Source organism: Anomaloglossus baeobatrachus, chromosome 12, assembly GCF_048569485.1.
Source record: "Anomaloglossus baeobatrachus isolate aAnoBae1 chromosome 12, aAnoBae1.hap1, whole genome shotgun sequence".
In the NCBI taxonomy this organism is placed as follows: Eukaryota; Metazoa; Chordata; class Amphibia; order Anura; family Aromobatidae; genus Anomaloglossus; species Anomaloglossus baeobatrachus.
In genome coordinates, this window is record NC_134364.1 from 113,239,647 (window position 1) to 113,261,021 (window position 21,375).

At 47.5% G+C, this 21,375-nt stretch overlaps 2 protein-coding genes across 3 annotated transcripts in view; one reads left to right on the top strand and one right to left on the bottom strand.

Annotated features, from left to right (window-relative positions):
- Positions 1-3,095: 3,095 nt before the first annotated feature.
- LOC142257521 (galectin-related protein-like) lies at positions 3,096-13,549 on the top strand. The gene is made up of 4 exons (XM_075329665.1): positions 3,096-3,234; positions 11,308-11,396; positions 11,585-11,759; positions 11,836-13,549. Exons 1-4 carry the CDS (start codon positions 3,220-3,222, stop codon positions 11,977-11,979), a joined length of 423 nt encoding a protein of 140 aa, XP_075185780.1. The 5' UTR covers positions 3,096-3,219; the 3' UTR covers positions 11,980-13,549.
- A 1,709-nt stretch (positions 13,550-15,258) lies between these two features.
- The window catches only part of MAX (MYC associated factor X), a 40,652-nt gene continuing 34,535 nt past the window's right edge, over positions 15,259-21,375 (bottom strand). For both annotated transcript variants that reach the window (XM_075330880.1, XM_075330881.1), the window contains one exon: positions 15,259-20,362. In XM_075330880.1, the coding sequence (XP_075186995.1) occupies positions 20,175-20,362 (188 nt within the window). In that variant the 3' untranslated portion in view covers positions 15,259-20,174. The remainder of the gene's footprint in view (positions 20,363-21,375) is intronic.

Genomic DNA, 21,375 nt, shown 5'->3' on the forward strand with positions numbered 1-21,375 from the left:
CGGGCGGGAGGTGCGCTGCTCGACCGCGCTTGCGGCTCGGGTCCGGCTGCTGCTGCTCGGTGGCTCGAGCGGTGGGCCGGATCCGGGGACTCGAGCGGCGCTCCTCGCCCGTGAGTGAAAGGGGTGGTATGTTGGGGTTTGGGATGTCGGTTTGTGACGCCACCCACGGTGTGTGGTGAGGTTGGGGCACCACCGCTGCTCTGTACGGAGATCCCGGGAGCGATGACAGGGAGCAGCTGGGATGTTTCTCTCCCCTCCGCGGGTAGGGGGATTTTGGTAGTCCCGGGGCCCGGAGTTGTTGACTGTAAGGTGGATTGCGGGGCTTGGCCGGGTGCAGGGTCGCGGGGGCAGCGCAGTGCCAGACGGCACGGTGGTACTTACTCAGCCAGTAACGTACACGGAGTCTCTGGTAAAACAAACGGCTGGATGGACGAGTCCCACAGACGGCTGTGGCGGTCACTCTCGGTAGGTTGGCGGTAACTGTCTCTCCCTGCACTGGTGTTGTGTTCTGGCCCCGATGGCTTCCCACCGGTAACCCGCTCCCCAGCAGTATATTTGCCGGAGGAGCCCCTCTTGCCCGCAAGCACTGGCCCTGGGAACTCTAGCTGTGGCGGTAGCTGTATTTCCCTTCACGGTTGAGCGGTTGCCTTAAGTCGGGTCTTTACTGCTGGGAAACCCCGGAGGTTCCCGTCACTGACGGATTTGACCGGTTTAACGGCGACTCCAAGCTTGGTCGGGGTCCGCAGGCCCTGCCGAATGGTGCTGGCCTCTCTTCGCTCCCTGGTCCGGTACCGGCGGGCCACCGCCTGTCCCCGGTCCTTACGGTTGTGCGTCAATCGGCTTCACCTGCAGACGGTCACCACTGTCTGCCAACCTTGCTGTTTCTGTGCCCGGGCCATGTACCCGGACACGGCCAGTCAGCTCCTCCACTACTAATTCCTCCACTCTCCAAACTCTAAACTGAACTCCTCTCTTTTCCCGCCTCCAGGACTGTGAACTCCTCAGTGGGTGGAGCCAACCGCCTGGCTCCACCCCACCTGGTGTGGACATCAGCCCCTGGAGTGAGGCAACAAGGATTTTGTGTGTGCGGCTGATGTGCCTAACCGGGGTGTGGGGTGTGTTGTTGCAGTACCTGTGACATCATGGCTTGTCCAGGGTGCCACATTCCCCCTTGGTTAAACACAGACCGTCCGCGGGCTGCTCGTCCATCACCGGTTTTATTTTCACAGCTGAAAAAAAGGAGAAAACATGTAAAACACAAGCATCACTTCATAAAACTTCCCATAACGGGAGGCACTGTCTTAAACGTTACGAACATTTTTATTAATGATAACGGCTTCCGCTCTCCCCCGCCCAAACGACCTGGCCCTGATGCTGCCCCTAAGAAAATGGGCAGCACCCCTTGCCCCAGTCCAGAACCAAATTGCCCGAGCGGGTACGGTCTCTTTCAGGGGACCCGCGTCCATGGGGACCCCTGAACCCCCTGGAGGATTGCCACCGGTTACGGTAGTGGCGGGCCTGGGCCATCCATTTCCTCCAGGCCCATCCTCCCAAATCAGCCTCTCCGGAGGCGGTCACGGTAACAAGCCAACATTTTTATTTACATGCCACAAGTTTGTGGTTGCCCTGCAAGTTCTCGGGCTTGTCCGTAAGTAGTTCCTTACGCAACGGTTGCAGAAGGTCCCTACGGGGACTAGTTGCCGGCAACGGCCGATTCAATCACGGTGCTAATCTGGTCACAGTTTGGTTGATTACTTTCTCTTATATTTCGGCTACATTCAACAATATCACAACGTTGCTGGTGGTCCCAACGGGGACAACTTGCAGCGGGGAACCGCTGCCATTACTCCAGGTCCACTCCACCTGGTGGGGGAGGGGGCTGGGTTGGTGTTTGAGGCTCCTGGCCTCCTCTCAGCCTAGCATCCAGGGCAAACCAGCCCCTCTCCCTGCAGTGCCGGGTATAGGTGACAAGGTCGCCGGGGAGTAAGTTGCGGCTTGGGTGATCCTCCGGCAGGTGGTCATTTACGTTCCTCCGGGCTATAAAAACTTCGGCCTCCAGGCCCGGTTCGAAAATGAAGCCGTATCCCCTACGGACGTCGAACCTCCTCACTTGCCCCTCGTACCTCGGGCCGACTCCGACTCATTTCCCCTAAAAAAAGACCTACCCAAAAAATAAGCTCAGAGTAAAAAATTCTATAAGACCCTGGGAAACTCTGTGTACAGTCCCTATGGCACGTTATGTCAAGTGCCCTGTGGGGGCTAGAAAAATACAGTCAAAATAACAAAAAAAAAGTTTAAAAATTCTAAAAATATATATAAAAATTCAAATCACTCCCTTTATCCCCCCCATTAAAAATAAAAAAATATAAAAATATAACAAATGTTAAAAATATACATATTTACTATCACTGAATCCGTAAAGGTCTGATTGATCAAAATATAATATGAATTTACCCGATCGCTAAACAGAAAAAAATGGCAGTACTAAATTTCTTGCTGCCAAAGCAACCCCACAAAAAAATGCAATAAGGGTCTATGAAAATCTAATATCTACCCAAAAAAAGGCAATTTAAAAAAAAAAAACTCAGCTAAAGGCACAAAAAAACAAACCCTATGACCGAAAAATGAGAACATGAAAATAACCACACGTGGAAAAATATTTTTATTTATTTATTTATTTATTTTTCAAAAATTTCTGAATTTGTTAGCTCCCACCTAAATAAAAAAAAAATTGTACATGTTTGGTGTCACTGAAATCACACTGCCCTGGAGGATCACATAACCAGGTCATTTTTACCATATAATAAACGATGAAAAAATAAAACTATAAAACAATGGTGTCATTGAGGCTATTTTCTCACCATTTCACCCCATTTTTTTTTTAGTACATTTTATGGTGACATGTATAGTGACATTGAAAGCTAGAACTCGCCCTGCAAAAAACAAGCCCTCATATGGGTCTGTGGGCGGCAGAATAAAAAAAGTATGGAGGAAAAAACAAAAATGGAAAACTGCCAGTGTCCATTGTGATGGCTTGTGTCTCCATGGTTACGGCTTAGGCCTTGCCTCGTGGCTGCAGTTTGTGGTGGTGACTGTATGGGGCAGATAAGACGCCCGCACACCTCGCATACACATTGTAGTGTTTATTTTTAAAAGTCGAGCCAAAACTTCCCGTCTGACATCAGTAGTGGTCGGCATCGCCATCGCCAGTCACACACCATGACCTGCACCAACGTGAGTATATTGCACCACCATTATGTATATTATTATCGCCGATGGCTTTTTAGATATTGTTTGAGTCAATTTTCAAGATCTCTGCTTGCTGTCAGATTCTTATTTGCACATAGTGGCTCAAAATACTGTATTTCTCGCATCTGATCATCTGCTACAATAGCATCATATGACTACAGTGCGCAACGTACATGCTGTCAGGATTTTTTTTCCTTTTTTTGCGTTTTTGTTTTTTCTTTCCCTTCTTCCAAGAGCCATAATTTTATTATTTTTTTTCGTGATTTTTTTTTGGTGGGACAAGTCGTAATTTTGAAAGATACCATTAATTCAACCACATAATGTATTGGAAAATAGGACAAAAATTCCAACTCTATAATTGTTTTTTGGGGTTTTACTTACCATGGTCATTTTTTGGGAAAACTGACTTGGCATCATCACTCCCCAGGTCATGACAAGTTCATAGACATCAAACATGTATAGTTTTTTTATTTCATTGATGACATTTTTTTTTGAAATTTGTAAAAAAAAAACAACCCCCCCCCGAAATGTCACTTTTGTCGCCATTTTCCGACGGCGGTAACATTCTCACGTTCTAGGATCTGGGGCTCGGTGATGGCTTGTTTTTTTGTGTCCTGATCTGATGTTTTTATTGATATCATTTTTAGGCAGATGTGAGCTTTTGATCGCCTCTTATTGCATTTTATTGCTATGTTGTGACAGCAAAAAAAAACATAATTCAGGCATTTTATTATTTTTTTTCATATCCAATTGGATTAATTTATTTTATATTTTAATAGATTGAGCCTTTCTGAATGCAGCTAACCAAATATATATACAATATATTATATATATATATATATATATATATATATATATATATATATATATAAAATTTCATTTTTTTTTTTATTCATTTTTTTTTAATTGTTTCATTTTCAATGGGGTAAAAGAGAGGCGATTTGAACTTTTGTGGTTGATTTATTTTTTTCATATTTTTAAAAACTTTTTTTTCCACTTTTTATTGTATAGACTAGTCTCCTTAGGTGACTCAGCCGGCACAAAGTTTGTAATGACAGACACAGGGTTTATCTGCTAACCCCCAGCTTGTATGACAACGTATTGGCATCCTGTGATCATGTCAAAGGGCCGCCAATGGAAGTGAGGAATGACGCGCTCCATGCCGGCGCGTGTTAAATCCCGCCATCAGAGATTGACAGTGGGATTTAACTTGTCTGGATCTTAGACCCCCCCACTCATGTTAGAGGCACGTGTCAGCTGATTAGATCAGCCGACGTGCAGGGAAAGACGCAGGCTCAAAGTGTGAGCAAGGTACACGACATATGATGTAACTATATGTTATATGTCTTTGTCGCAGACGGGTGCCGCCTCCGCTGCGGTAACCGGGGCTGATCGAGTGGCGCTCAAATCCGGGATCGTGTCCTGGGTTCGAGTGGTGACCGGACCCGGGGCTCGTGCAACCGCTTGTCCTCGCACAGAGTGAAAAAGGGGTGTATTTACAGGGGAGATTGTCTGTGATGCCACCCGTGGGTTGCGGTGATGGGATGGTGGCACCGCCGCTGCCTCTCGGGGCCGATGACGTGGGGGCAGCAAGGTGGTATCCCCTCCACGGGTAGGGGGAAGGTGTAGTCCCGTGGCCCAGGTGTAGGTAAGGAGCAGGGCTGGGGCGCTGTCGGCAGGTTGGACCGGATGACACAGGCATACTCACAATTAGGAAGAATTCACACCAAGTCTGTATTGTAAACCAAGGCCGGATGCCGGTTGCCTCTGGAGGGGTGTGCTGGTCCCGCACACGGGTTGGCAATGTAGGGGCCCTTCCTCCTGCGCTTGTGTCTTGTGGTGTATGGATTAACCCCGCTTGGAACGGGAGAAATCCTCTCCCCTGCAGATTTGGACGCAGAGGGAGCCGTCGCTCGAGACACTGACCAGTGGGACTTTAATGGGTTCTTGGCGGACACCCTGCCCCCTGCGTTGGGTTGCCGATCTGCTTTATCTGGGCTTCTCTCTTCGGGAACAAGGCCTGGTACCTTGTCCCGCTGGTCAGTTAACAAGGGGCTTGAAGCTTGCCTCGTCCTAGGGTCCAGGTACCCCGCCTGTGCACGGCCTCCGGACCGGATTCTCGTTGTCGGTACCGGCGGGCTACAACCCTGCCCCAGTCCACTCCAGGTCTCCCGTGACCAGATCTCCGTCGCCTGTGGCCCTACAAAGCCGTCTGCCACCTAGTTGGTCCTCCCGTGGTCCAAGGGCTCCAACCCTGACCACACTGCACTTCAGCTCCTGTCACCGACTCCACTCAACTCCAACCTCCAACTCCACTGAAACTCTCACACACTCTCTGACTGTTTCCCACTCACCTCAAGACCCCTAGGTGGGCGTTCCCATCCGCCTGGTCCCACCCACTGGTGTGTCCTGGCTGTCATGGGGTGGTAACTAGGATTTGTGGCTGATGTTCCTACGTGTGGGATGTGTGTTGGTAATTCCCAAGGAAAGGGTGATTCCTGTACCCTTGGCGGGGGGGGGGGGGGGGTACAGTCATCTGTGACTACCTGTTTTTGCCAGGGGGTCACATCTTGAAGCAGTTAGGATTTGCATACAACCGGCCACATTCCAACTAGACGTGTCCGGCCTTGTATTGAGCAAGGCCATGCACTACTAGCATGCACATACTTGTGGTCATGCACTTACTTGCTCCTGGCACCATCACCAGAGAATCCTGAAAGCGTGAACATTGCGCTTTATGAGCATTGATAAACCTGAAGAGCCCATTTAAACCCCCTAAGGACCCATATTGTTTTCATTTATGTGTTTTTTTTACTTTTCCATTGACATAGCCATATCAGGGCTCATATCTTTGAGAGATGAGTTGCATTGTTTTGAATGACACCATTTATTTCACTTTACAATGTATGTGGGGTAAGTTATCCACACCTTTTTTCCTGGTAGGAAAATATAAAGAAAATGTTGTGTCCTTACTGTGCACTGTGTGCTAGAATAAGGATTTTTAAAGTAAATGTGACGCCCTGGACTAGCCAGGGGTCACAGATAGTCCCACGCACAACACCCCCCCCCCCTAAAAAGGGTCACAGCAGCCACCCTTAAAACCTTGAGTCACCCCCCTCAAGTTCTGAGGTTCACACCAGGTGGGGCGGAGCCAGGTGGTTGGCCCCGCCCACCGAGGAGTTCTGATGGCCTGAGGCGGGAAAAACACAACAGACAGTCTGTGGAGAGAGTGGAAGGGAGAGGAAGGAGAGGAGTAGGGAGAGTGAGGAGTGACAGAACTGACAAGGGGTTCGGGTTGGAGCCCGGACACCCCTTTGGCCAGGAGGCAGACGGTGGTGGCCGCCTGCAGGAGACCGGGAAGACGACCGGTGGAACCGTAAGGGACCGGGACAGGGTAGTGGCCCGCCGGAACCGAACCGGGGAACCAACCGGATACCGGAGCACCAGGAAGGGTACTCAGACCCCGACAAGGCTAGTAGCCACTTTTTAGTTTAATTAACTGATTGCGGCTTGGACCTCAGGGGTTCACTCCCACACAAGGCCTGATTGAAGACAACAGCCCCACGATTCGGGATAGAGAGGTACCGCCACAGCTAGAGATCCAAAGGCCCAGCGTCTGCAGGCAAACGGGCTCCCCAGCACACACACCGCTGGGGAGCGAACTACCGTCGCTGAAGCGTAGGCAGTTACATACACAACACAGGTGCAGGAGAAAGGCGGAAACCACCAACCCGGAGTAAGGGGGAACAACGCAGCCGGCCGCGGGCACCGTCTACCATCTTGTTTGGTTTACCAGAGACTCCCGTGCATTTGTCAGAGTGAATACACCAGTGCCCTCGGGCCGCGCGCCGCACCGCACCTGCACTGCCCTGCCCTGCGCCAGCACCATCGCCAAAACCAGCGACTCCCCTCGGGCCCCGGGACCCACACACGCCCCTACCCACAGAGGGGTTAACATCAAAGCTGCGCAACACCGTCCCCGGGAGCCTAGTCAACGGCAGCGGTGGTGTCCATCTAATTCACCACAGCCCCGTGGGTGGCGTCATGAAGTTTAACCCTAAAAGCAAAACACCCACCCAAACCCCCCTATTTTCTCTGGGAGGCGACGGGATTCCCCCTGCCCCCTGGGTCCGTGAGAGGCTTGAGCCACCGCAAAGAGAACCCGACGAGCACAGATCCGAGCGGCTCGGCGGTCGCCGCCGAGCCCCCGAGCCGGCGCAGAGAGAAAAATTCCCGGGCCTCACAACAACACACCAGCCCCATCAGGTCTAATAGATCTAAGCAATGACACAGTTTTGTTGTGTGAAATCTGGCGACAGGAATTCTGGAGGATCGGTGTACTCATAGATATGTCTTTTTACTTGTTGGAGGGATAGGGAGGGCAGGCGGGAGATTTGAGTGCTAGTAGTCCTTATCTGTGACCGGCACGGGGCTGGCACTTTTTTGAGCCCTATGTTTTTTTATGAACTACACTCTTCTAGATTTAGGTTAGGAATTACAAAGTTGAGTTTGCAGCTTCTTAAAAGACTCATGGTTTTTCAAGAACGTGCATTTTCAAAGCTTTTTGGTAATGGACAGACAATTTTCATGGGGAAAGCGCCTGAAAAACTATAAAAAAAAATGTTCAAAAAGTTTGCTGTCCATATAGTCAGGCTTATAAGTCTTTTAACCACTTGAGGTTTCTAAAAACACCAAGTGCTGAAAAGATGTGTCCTAACTATTCTTCTGGTGTTTTTTGCTCGGAAGACACTCCGTTTTTTATAATACGAGCCAATGGGAAAGTGAAAAAGATGACCGAATTTTTTTTTGTAGTATTTTTGCCACTGTTTTTGCTAATCAATGGAGTGAAAACAAAAACAATTGGAAAACGAGCGTAAGATATATGTCACAAAATCCATGGAAAAACCATCCAAAAAGCCGCCATTGGCCAAAACTATGGGAAAAACACTCAGAAAATGACTGAAAACAAAAGACACTTTAGGTAAAAGAAATAAAATAATCCAGTTTCCTGAAGCATGTTCTGCTTAAAAAACATTGCATGCACAAGTTTTTTCAGTCTATTTTTTGGGGAAGAGTGAAGTTCCACTGCAAAATCCATGCCGAAAAATGCAACAAAACACAGGGTATGTGCGCACGCTGCAGTTTTGTTTCTTCAGCAAAAAATTCACCCTCTGGCTGAAAAACGCATCAAAAAACGCATGCCGCATTTTGGTTCATTACAGCTGCGCGCCGCACACTACTGCAGGTGTCGCGGCAGTGAGGTCACGGGTTCACCCGAGTTCATTCTCAGACCTTGTGGCTGCGACTAACCTGAGTGACATCCCGCTGATCACGAGGCTCATTTCAGTCACTCTGGTGATTTGCTGTCACAGCTGGTGTCCTCCACCTGTGACCACAAATGAGGCCACGACTAAAGTGAGCCACAGGTGGAGGACTCACCTGAGTCACCTCACAGCAGGCAGTTATGCTCTATGGCACTCGCTGTGGTCGTCAGTGCTGGAAGCATCGTGGGACCTCATGTGCATTACGTCAGACCTACAGGGGTGTTATTGGGGTTAATAAAATGGTGAGAGGGGGCTTTTTTGTCTTTTATTTCAAATAAAGGATTTTTGGGGTGTTTGTGTTTATTTACTTTCACTTACAGATTAGTGATGAGGGGGTGTCTCATAGACGCCTGCCATCATTAATCTAATACTTGAAACGCGTAGTCCAAGCAGGCTACCACTCCTAATCTTTTTCCTTCACCGCCCAGAAGTGTGGCTCCAATTTTATGGAATTTTTTCAAAATAAAGATTTGCAAATGCAAAAAATTTTTTAATATATATCTGCATCCTCAAATTTTTCCACTGGAGTTATAAAGTTTTTTCATTTGGATTTCCTGCGGCTGGCTCCTGCTCTGGTTTTCTGTGCGGACTATCTTCTGGATTGATACTGGAATCCACACACAGGAGTGTACGGGTAAGCTGGCTTTGAAAACTATTTATTTTTTTGTATAAGCTAATACTTAGCAGCAGCTATGGGCTGCTAGTAACTCCATATTACACTGATTGCCACCGCACCAAAGCAATCAAGAAGAACCTGGTAAAGTCCTGGGACTGTTGCATCTAATGGATGTAGCAATTCCAGGCGGCTGCTAGCTGATATTTTTAGGCTGGGGAGAGCCTAATAACCATAGGTCTACCTAATCTGAGAATACCAGCCCCCAGCCATGGTATCAAAATTGAAAGGAACCGCACGCCATTTTTTAAATTATCGATTTATTTTACTGTATGATATAAACCAGAGTCTGTGATTGGTTGCAGTCAGACAGCTTTCATTCAGCATGGGGGTGCGTCTGACTGCAACCAATCACAGCCACTGATGAGTGGGAGAAGTGTGGCGCCCCTGACCTGGTCAGGCACCACTGAGTACTGCACCCATGCTGGGGACAGTACAATACAGGTAATCCAGAAGGCTGACCGAGGTGTGACTACACAGGCGCATAGTGATCAGGTCTCACACATGTACCTTTGAGAGGACCCCTGGGGATCCCAGGAGGAGGCGAAGCCTCCACCTCCACCCGAGGGGTGGAGGGGGCGAAGCCTCCATCTCCACTCAAGGGGTGTGGTAGAGAGCCTGGTTGCTAGGTGGCGTAGGCAGGCACAAAAGGGAAAAGAGGAAGGAGGAGGAGAAGAGCAGTCTGAAGCAGGGTGTGGAGGAGTGAGGAGCATGGAAGTGGAGCTCAGACAGGAGTAGCAGTGCAGGTTCCACGAGTGAGCCGGTTTAGTGTGCAGCTCAGGGAAAGCAGACGTGAGGAGCAGACCCTGGAGCTGTGGCAGTCTAACAGCGTCCGCGCAGTGACTACCGACGGGGGAGAACGGTCACCTAGTAGTGCTACCCGAAATCCATCTTCAGCTAAAGAGAGAGCAACGGAGTGGGAAGTAAGGAGACTGCTAGGGAGTTACCAGGCCCAAACTGGTAGCAGGTCCCAGTGCAGGGATAGATCCACCTTTCCTTGCCAAACCTGCATGAGGGGGCACTTCATACCCCCAAGACCACACTACAGAGTCCGCAGCCACGTCGCCACAGTTAGGGCCCATAGTTCACAGGAGGCAAGCAGCCGGAGTGTCCTGGTCCAGGCTACAAGCAAACGGGCCAAAACGAAGGGGAGAGAGGCTTCAGCAACTTCCCTGGGTGACCCCCATAGGGACTAAAAGTCGGGGTTACCCCAAAACGTAAAGGGCTAAGGAAGGCGAGTCGGTAGTCACCCTCATCAGTCAGCCTGAAGGACACCTGGTTCCAGCCTGGTTCATCCCAGCTACGCCCGGGTTACTCACTCTGCCACCTTCTGTGAGTAAAACCCCTGAAAGACCTTCTGCTTGTGTGGAGTTATTCTGCGCCTTGTGGTTCTACACATCTACACAGGGCCCTGGGGCTTGCCTTACTCTCAGGAGGCTATTAAAACCGACTGCACCCACCATCAGCCCCAGGCGTCCCTCAATCTGCAGTGGCGGTCCCCACTGACCGCAATTCTGAGAGTGGCGTCACGACAATCCCAGATAGAAGATTTCCTACCTGTGACAGGATCCAACTGCGTGGAGTCCCTGAAGGTAATGCACCGACACAACAGTGGTGGGGCTTCACAGAAGCAGTGAATATGTATGAGCCCAATGAGCGGTCGGGAGGAAGAACGAGAGGCGGTGGAAGCAGTGTGACAGTCGCCCCAGTGATCGGTGAGTATGAAGCGCTTGTTCCTACCCCTTTGTGCCAGATTCTGGTCCCCATGACTTTATATAGGACCAGGATCTGGCCATCGACCCCGAGTCAGCAGGGGATTGATCTGCCAGTCCTCTGAAATTCAGAGACAAAACGCAGAAAAGAAGTGACAAGCAACAATCTGCACCCAAAAAACACAACAAAAAGCGCAGCGTGTGCACAGGGCCTAAAACATATATTTTGCTTCTGTTTATATACAAAGAATTTTTCTTACACTTTTTCTAACTCAAGGAAACAAAGAAATTGTTAAAATTACAACCACTTCATACGAACAAAGCTAATTCCGCTGTAATCAACTTTAAGGGAGAAAAATATGTCGGTGATATCAAAGGAGGGATGAAGCCGGCCATGAAAATCACCATTATGGGGATGGTAGACGTCAGACCTAAGAGGTAAAATAAAAAGTGTTTTTTGGGGGTTTTTTTACGCTAAATCCTGTTTTGGGACAGTAAAATTGGGCACCAGGTGACAAGTAAAGGGGATCCTGTTTGGTAGAATAGAAGTCAATGGGGAATTTGCGCATTTTTCCTGAAGATCTTCCAGATTTTTGGGACATTGATTAACGCGGCCTTGTGTTTAGTTTCACAGTCAGTCTGCTGTGCGGTCCGAACAATTCTGAGGAGGACGTCGCTTTTCTGCTGACTGTGAACTTCCAGGACCGATCCATAGTCCGGAATGCCAAACTTGGAGGAATTTGGGGCCCAGAAGAGAGGAAAATTCCATATTTCCCGTTCACTCCTGGAGACAACTTTAAGGTAAAGGTCCAAATATTGGGATGTGGTGACTATACCCGGCTGCTGAGACGTCACCAGCCTGTTCTTCTCATTGCAGATGGAGATCGTCTGTCAGCACCAACAGATGCAGGTTCTCTTAGACGGACAACGTCTCTGCGACTTCACACATCGTGTGCCACAGCTCAAAGCCGTGACTGGACTAAGGGTGACCGGAGACATTAAACTTACCAAGGTGGCATAACAGAGAGGACATCAGCACAGGCCATGGCTTCAGTCCATTATCTGTCTGGTACTATGGCACTACTTGCTTGCTTCCTGACCACTACTACCCTAGTACAATCCTTCTCCTTGCTTGGTACTAGACCATTATCCACCTAGCATCGTCTTATTAATTCATTGTAAATAGTCCATTACCTGCCTAGTATCAGTCCTCTGTCTGCCTGCTACCATTGTACTACTTGCTTGGTATCAGTCCTCTATCTGCCTGGTACTATTCCAGTCCTTGCTTGGTATCAGTCCTCTATCTACCTTGTAGCATTGTACTACTTGCTTGTTACCAGCCATCTGTCTGCCTGATACAATTCTACTTCTTGCTTGGCATCAATCCTCAATCTGCCTGGTACCATTCTACTACTTACTTGTTACCAGTCCTCTATGTGCCTGATACAATTTCTACTCCTTGCTTGGTATCAGTCCTCTTTCTGCCTGGTACCATCCTACTCCTTGCTTGTTAGCAGTCCTCTATCTGCCTGGTACCATCCTACTCCTTGCTTGTTAGCAGTCCTCTATCTGCCTGTACCATCCTACTCCTTGCTTGTAGAAGTCTTTAATTTGCCTGTACCATCCTACTCCTTGCTTGTAGAAGTCTTTAATTTGCCTGGTACCATTATACTACTTGCTTGGTACCAGTCCTCTATCTGCCTTGTACCATTGTACTACTTGCTTGTTACCATCCTCTATCTGCCTGGTATCATCCTACTCCTTGCTTACCAGTGCTCTATCTGCCTGGTAGCATTCTAGTCATTGTTTGGTATCAGTCCTTTATCGCTTGGTACCATTATACTACTTGCTTGTTACCAGTTCCTTATCTGCCATGGTTGTCCTCTTTGCTTGATATCATCCTACTACTTTCTTGGTACTAGATCACTATCCGCCTTGCACTATTATACTATTTGCTTATAACTAGTCCATTGCCTGCCTGGTACCATTCCACTGCCAGATTGTACTCCTTTCTTGGTGGCAGTTCTTTATCGTCCTGGTACCATTGCACTACTTGCTTGGTATCGCCATAACCAGTCTACCATTTCCTCGCATGTCTCTAACGCCTCATTCAGAAGTTCATTTTTTCTTTTACTATCATCCCCCCAAAAAGTTGGAGACCTTTCCGATATTGATCTGTGACATTGTTGAAAATCACACACTTCAGTGGGTGGATCTGGGAAATCCTCGGCAGCACACCGCTGGCATCCTAGTTTTGCACATCCTTTTTGATCGGAGAAGCTTTTCATAGTTTTGTTTTTTTATTTTTTTGCAAATAAGAGAAACTGTTGAAATATTGATGGTAAAAGCTGACGCTGCGATCAAACCCTGATCCGGCACATTGATAAAAAAAAGTCATTTTTTTCACATCCAAAAAAAAAAAATAATATTGACGTCTTAAATAGTCCTGAATCCAAATTAGTAGAACTGAATGCAATTAACAGATTTGTTGTAGATAAAAGATTATCTGATTCTGTAATCTGCTTTTGTCACCGGTCACAGAGCGCCGTCTTGTACATTAGCTCTCAATATTGTGAAAGCTTTTGATTATTAAGAAGTAAAATGAATAAAAATTTATTTTCCTTTTGACTCAAAACAGAGGAATTCTGAAATGTTTCAAAAGTAAAATTTCAAAAGGAACAGAAAGTCCCCACACATGTAGTGCTGGCAGAATGCTGATGAAGAGGACTGCTGCCTTAAAAAGAGACCGGGTCCATGAAGGAAATGAACTCTGATAACTTACAAAGTTTAATCACATCTACCCTCGGACCTACTCCTGTGACGTCTGCTTCTGTCGCCATATTCCTTCACTGGATGAGACGTTATAACCAGTAGGGCTGGGTGGAGAGACATGGCTTTGGAGGATACCTATAGTGCCACCCAACCTGGCAGTATGGATGAGTGTGCTATTCAATAGGAGTAATTAGCTCCTTACCGTGACCAAAAAACAGCACCACACATTATTATAACTCCCACTGCTGTGAAGTGCCAGTTATAGTTTATACCTGTTCTGGTTCAGCTTTGGTTTTCTCCCCATTGAATTCCAGTTGCCTATCTTTCAGCCTGACGATTCTGTTCCTGATTACCTGACATTGAATCAGTTTTATTGGCAAGAACTCCGTGGACCCAACCCAGGGGTTGATGGGGTTAGAGGGTAAAGGCCGGGGGCACTCCTGACATCTGGTAAACAGTGGCTAGTGTTAAAGGGGTGGCCTAAGACCTGCCTGGTCTACCCGGCGCAAGCTCAGAGCCGTCACTGACCGCTCCGGCAGCTTCATGTCTACAGAGCAGGAACTCCATGGACCCAACCCACGGGTTGATGGGGCTAGAGGGTAAAAGTCGGGGGCAACTTGTGGCATCTGGTAAACAGTGGCTAGTGTTAAAGGGGTGGCTTAAGTCCTGCCTGGTGCCAGCTTAGAGTCATCACTGACCATTCCGGCAGCTTCTTGTCTGCAGAGCAGGCACTCCGTGGACCTAACCCACAGATCGATGGGGTTAGAGGGTAAAGGTCGGAGGAAACTGCTGGCATCTGGTAGACAGTGGCTAGTGTTAAAGGGGTGGATTAAGACCTGCCTGGTCTACCCGGCACCAGCTCAGAGCCATCACTGACCGCTCCGGCAGCTTCATGTCTACAGAGCAGGAACTCAGTGGACCAAACCCAGGGGTTGATGGGGTTAGAGGGTAAAAGTCAGTGGCAACTTGTGGCATCTGGTAAACAGTGGCTAGTGTTAAAGGGGTGGCTTAAGTCCTGCCTGGTCTACCTGGTGCCAGCTTAGAGTCATCACTGACCATTCCGGCAGCTTCATGTCTGCAGAGCAGGCACTCCGTGGACCTAACCCACAGGTTGATAGGGTTAGAGGGTAAAGGTCAGAGGCAACTCCTGGCATCTGGTAGACAGTGGCTAGTGTTAAAGGAGTGGATTAAGACCTACCTGGTCTACCCGGTGGCAGCTGAGTGCCATCACTGACAGCTCCGGCAGCTTCATGTCTACAGAGCAGGAACTCCATGGACCCAACCCACGGTTGATGGGGCTAGAGGGTAAAAGTCGGGGGCAACTTGTGGCATCTGGTAAACACTGGCTAGTGTTAAAGGGGTGTTCTAAGACCTGCCTGGTCTACCCGGCACCAGCTCAGAGCCATCAATGACCACTCCGGCAGCTTCATGTCTGCAGAGCAGCTCTTCGGCGCTGACGGTCCACCGGCAGAGACGACACTGACCACGTAAGAAAGAAAAAAAAAAAAGAAGAACAAGCGAAACCATCTAAGGATAAAATAAGATTTTATTTATAGTTTTATTGTAAAGGTGAACATTAATTTGAGATGGCCAATTGGACTTATATACAATATACCTAGTATTTCAAAGAGGATGGGGTGGGGGAGGGGAACGGGAACAAAACATGAAAAATATCTCATTTTACTGGGCACACTGATTTGTTTTTATAAATGCAAAGAAATAAAAAATAAGAAGAACTGATAATTTACTATTCACCAACATTGAACCATAACAAGGTAAGCTATGTGACAGGCTTGGCCATCCCTGAACCTCTCCGGCAGATATGGTGTCAGTCGCAGAGATTAAGAAAAAAAAAAGTAAAAACTTAAAAAAAAATTAAAAAAAAAATAAAAAACCCCTGCAACGACCGAATGATTGACAACTAGACATATACATAACCTAACGCTGCCCTATAGTGAAGGATAACTAATATATCTCCTGCATGCACACGCAAGGACACACAAACCCAAGACGTCTTCTCAGACGCTCAATGGAAAATAGCTGCCACCAATTTTATATAAATGTGCTATATAATAGCGGAATTAAAGGGGCTGTCCATCAGCAAGCAAAAAAAACTTTATGGAGGGCGGGGAGAGGTAAAATATTAAAAGAAGCCTTATATGGTTTGAAGCGATGACATCACAATGACATCAGCCAGGTAAATAAAGACCGTCGGAGAACACTAGCGAGGCAATGCTGGGTTTAGCAGGCAAATAATGTTTATTTTCTTCTATTGTAAACCCACCCGCAACCTTCAGGTCTGTTTTTTCTTGATCATGGACAACCCCTTTAAATAGTGAAAATGCTTTGAAAGCCAGTAGAAGATCGTTGATTGAGGGCGACAATCGCAGTGCACCTGATTCCACAAGATATTAGATTTATCTATACATAAAAGTCATATTAAATAGTTTTTTTTTTCCCAAAATTGAGATTATATGGGGTATTACTACAGAAACGTAAGGGAACAATTAAAGCCAAGGCCTATCAGCGGTCTCTGGTCACTAAAAATCCATAGGGAACATCAGCTTGTTAAATGGCCACTAGGGTTCCGGATAACCCATCTAAGGCCTAGAAAGAGAAGTCATTACAAACTAGCCCTCCCCACCCCTGACAAATAATCTGGACGATGCAAGGATTACATTGGGTATGATACCCGGAGTGTTATACTATGTAGGTGATCCAGGACTACAGACTACATTGTGGCAATTTAATTTTTTTTCCAGGCCAGGAAGGGAAGGGTTTACTCCTCCATTAAATGGCGGAACTCAAAGAAGTCACAAAGAAAAACACTACAAAAATATAATAAAAAACAAATAAAAAAAGGTAAAAGCTGGGGAAAAAAAATAGAAGGGTAAACTACTAATAGAACAATCCCTTAATGTAAGATTGAAAAATAGGAATACTTCTAACCCAAGAATAAAGGAACGGTGGGCTTGATCGAGGAGACTAGGCTGCCCCCGTCGCGGAGATCAAGCTGACCCCCGTCGCGGAGATCAAGCTGACCCCCGTCGCGGAGATCAAGCTGACCCCCGTCGCGGAGATCAAGCTGACCCCCGTCGCGGTGATCAAGCTGACCCCCGTCGCGGTGATCAAGCTGACCCCCGTCGCGGTGATCAAGCTGACCCCCGTCGCGGAGATCAAGCTGACCCCCGTCGCGGAGATCAAGCTGACCCCCGTCGCAGAGATCAAGCTGACCCCCGTCGCAGAGATCAAGCTGACCCCCGTCGCAGAGATCAAGCTGACCCCCGTCGCAGAGAACAAGCTGACCCTCGTCGCAGAGATCAAGCTGACCCCCGTCGCAGAGATCAAGCTGACCCCCGTCGCAGAGATCAAGCTGACCCCCGTCGCAGAGATCAAGCTGACCCCCGTCGCAGTGATCAAGCTGACCCCCGTCGCAGTGATGGGGCTCCCCCAGACCGTGGAGATGGGGTTGCTCCCGACTGTGGAAATGGGGCTGCCCCCATTGCCGTGATCGAGTTGACCCCATTGCAGAGGAGGCTGCCCCCCTCCCGTCGCTGTGATCGAGCTGACCCGACCACGCAGATGGGTATGTCCCCATCGCCATGATCGAGTTGACCCCATTGCGGAGATGAGGCTGCCCCCATCGCCATGATGGAGTTGACTCCATTGCCGAGATGAGCTGACCCCCTGTCACCGCCATCAAGCTGACCCTGTCGCGACTAGAACATAATAAGCAATCCTGGATACAATGATTGAAGCCATATTCTCAAAGTTGAGCCAATCTTCAACAACATCAGGTGGGAGACGGACTTCTACCCGCACCGCATGGAAACATTAAACAAGACGATGACCTGTCACATAGGACACTTTTCTTTTTGGCAAATACATACATAAACACGCACGCACAATTTGGAAGTTGGTAAAAAATAAAATAAAAATGCAATTAGTGGTAAGATACTGTTAGGTTGATCTTGGAAGGACACATCTGCAGATGTGAGAATGGGTCCTCAGCATCACCATGGATGGTGCCCTCCTGTGGATGTAGCAGTCTTGGTCTTCTTGGTTAGGATTCACATTACGGATCAGAGTGGTCAGAAGAAGTAATGCAACTCCTCATCTCACAAGATGTTGTCACCTTAGTCTCTGTTTAGGGTTCTAATTTCTTATTACTTTCTCTGCTGACTCTGATCCCATCAAGAGACTACGAGAGGACAACAATTGGTAGCCTGAGATTCACACTACTTCCTCTGCCACTCTGATCTGTAATCCAAATGAAAAATTGCAACCCAGAGAAAGCAATCTTGGTTTTCTTGGCAGATAAATATTCGATGAAGAGTTGTCAGAAGAACTAATTGAAACTAAGAATCCCAACCAGAGACAATGAGAAGATAGGAGTCTTGGTCGTCTTGGCAGATCAGGAATCATCTTACTTCCTCTGCCCACTCTGTTCAGTTTTGTGATTCCAAATCAGTCAATACGAAGATTGTTGTCATCCCAGTCTTCAGTTGGGATTCCTTTTTCAACCACATCATTTGACCACTCTGTAATGTGGAGCTTCATAGGCCAAGAAGACGAAGATTGTCGTCATCTCATAGAAACTAAGAACCCAAATTGGAGACTAAGTTTCTAGCACATCTGTTAACCACTCTGTAAAGTGGAGCTTCATCTTCCAAGACAACGAAGAATATTGTCCTCGCAATCATTGGTTGGGATTCTTTTTTTGACCACATCATTTGACCTCTCTGTAATCTGGAGCTTCATCTGTCAAGAAGACCAAGATTGTTGTCATCTCAGTCTCCAGTTGGGGTTCTTCGTTTGTACCACATCTTTTGACCACACTGTAATATGGAGCTTCATCTTCCAAGACGACGAAGATTGTTGTCCTTGCAGTCTTCGGTTGGTATTCTTTTTCAACCACATCATTTGACCACTCTAATCTAGAGCTTCATCTGTCAAGAAGACAGAGATTGTTGTCCTCTCAGTCTCTGGTTGGGATTCTTTGCCTTTATTACTGCCTCTGCCAACTCTGACCTGTCGTTGATTCGAAAATTTACAATCCCGAGTTTGAGAGGACAATAAGCCTGGTCTTCTTCTTAGATGAAGATTCAATGAAACTAAATATCCCAACCGAAGACCATGAAAGAACAACAATCTTGGACTTCTTGGTAGATGAAGATCCACATTACAAACTGGTCAGAGGGTATGGCTGAAATAAAAAATCCCAACTGGAGACTATGAGAGGACAACAAACTAGTTCTTGGTAGATGAAGATCCACATTACAAAGTGGTCAGAGGATGTGATTGAAACTAAAAATGTCAACTGGTGACTGAGAGGACAACAATTTTGGTCTTTTTGATAGATGAAGATCCACATTACAGAGTAGTCAGAGGATGTAATTGAAACTAGAAATCCCAACCAGTGACTATGAGAGGACAACAACCTTGGTCTTCTTTGTAAATGAAGAACCACATTACAGAGTGGTCAGAGCATCAGATTGAAACTAAAAAACTCAGCCGGAGACTATGAGAGGACAACAAACCTGGTCTTCTTGGTAGATGAAGAACTACATTACCAAGTGGCTAGAAGGTATGGCTGAAATAAAAAATCCCAACGGAAGACTATGAGAGGTCAACAAACTTGGCCTTCTTGATAGATGAAGATCCACATTACAAAGTGGTCAGAGGATGAGATTGAAACTAAAAATGCCAACCGGAGACTATGAGAGGACAACAATCTTGGTCTCCTTGGTTGATCAGGATTTACAGAACAGATCAGAGTTGGCAGAGTAAGAACATCGGAAAGAAGAAGCCCAACCGGAGACTATGAGAGGACACCACAAATGCGTTCTCAGTTTGATTAGAGCCATAACTGAAGTAGTTTGACGGGCGTGAAAACTAGTGCAAAAATAAAAGTATACATATATATATATTTTACAGTCTACAATTTATGCAACATTAAAAATTAGCAATTGCTAATTGGTTTTTGAAAGTAGAGAATTTGTGCTAATATTTTTTGCTCGGGAGGTCAATCACAGCACCAAATGCTTGGACTTTTGTTTATGTGGCACAATAACTGCTCAAAAAAAAAATAATGTAAAAATAAAAGATGTTTGGGTGTTTTTCTAATCTGCCATGTTCACCTTGTGATGCCTGTCGTACAAGAGAACCGCGCCGAGTGCAGAATTCTTTAATTGTAAGCGTGGATGGGTTAACGAGGTTTAAATAACATATAGGGTAAACAAAAAAGGGTGCATAGGTGAAAAGAGATGCAGTCCGATTGCTCAATGGTAATGGGAAAAAACAAAAAAGTATGGGGGAGGGGGGACAAATAATAAGATTAGGCAGAAGTCCTTACAGGAGCTGAACAGGGCCTATCTATGGGCTATGGAGGGTCTGAAGTGGAGAAGCTTGGGACAGGTTGCTGGTTTTATTGCTTGGGTTTGCTTAACTCGCTTCCATCCGAATCTTCTTTCTGCTTTGGGGTTCCTCGGGTTCGGACTCGGAGCTCGAGTCGGATCCTCCGTCGAAGGCGGATATGGTGCTGCCATTGGGATTGGTGTAAAGGCTGCTGTCGGAGGAAGAGTAGTTCGACTGAAGCCGAGAATTAGATCTGGTTTTCTCCAGCGCACGGACTGCGGACACAAAGTAGACGCTAAGTTAGGAAATTTCACCGTGAATGTGTAAAGCAAATACTTAAAGACTGTGGCTGTCAAGCAAAAAAAAAAAAAAAAAGAAGAGGTGGTTTAGCAGTAATACATCGGGGCCACATGTATGGAGTGGGCTCAGGAACAGAGCCGGAAACAGCCCCAGCTGTGTTACACAGTCACCACCCGCATGTAACAGTATGGAGTGGGCTCAGGAGCTGAGCCGGAAACAACCCCAGCTGTGTTACACAGTCACCACCTTCTTGTAACAGTATGGAGCGAGCTCAGGAGCTGAGCCGGAAACAAACCCAGCTGTGTTACACAGTCACCATCTGCCTGTAACAGTATGGAGTGAGCTCAGGAGCTGAGCCGGAAACAACCCCAGCTGTGTTACACAGTCACCACCCGCCTGTAACAGTATGGAGTGGGCTCAGGAACTGAGCCGGAAACAACCCCAGCTGTGTTACACAGTCACCACCTTCCTGTAACAGGAGCTGAGCCGGAAACAACCCCAGCTGTGTTACAGTCACCACCCATCTGTAACAGAATGGAGCGAGCTTAGGAGCGGAGCCTGCAACAAACCCAGCTGTGTTACACAGTCACCACCTTCTTGTAACAGTATGGAGTGGGCTCAGGAGCTGAGCCGGAAACAAACCCAGCTGTGTTACACAGTCACCACCCGCCTGTAACAGTATGGAGCGAGCTCAGGAGTGGATCCTGCAACAAACTCATCTGTGTTACACATCTTCCTGTAACAGTATGGAGCGAGCTCAGGAGCAGAGCCGGAAACAAATCCAGCTGTGTTACACCACAAGTGGTTAGTGCAAAAGCATACCATATTTTTCGGACTATAAGACGCACTTTTTTTCCCCCAAATGTTGGGGGAAAGTGGGCTGAATGTGGCTGCTGGGAATGAGAGTGCTGCGGTGAAGCGGGTCATCGGTGGAGCGGGTCATCGGTGGCATGAGCAGGCTGTAGCAGCGCCTGCCGGGACCACGTGT

Coding starts and splice junctions, on each gene's coding strand:
- LOC142257521 (XM_075329665.1), top strand. Junction 11,397..11,584: donor GTAGACGTCAGACCTAAGAG/GTAAAATAAAAA, acceptor CCTTGTGTTTAG/TTTCACAGTCAGTCTGCTGT. Junction 11,760..11,835: donor CTCCTGGAGACAACTTTAAG/GTAAAGGTCCAA, acceptor TTCTCATTGCAG/ATGGAGATCGTCTGTCAGCA.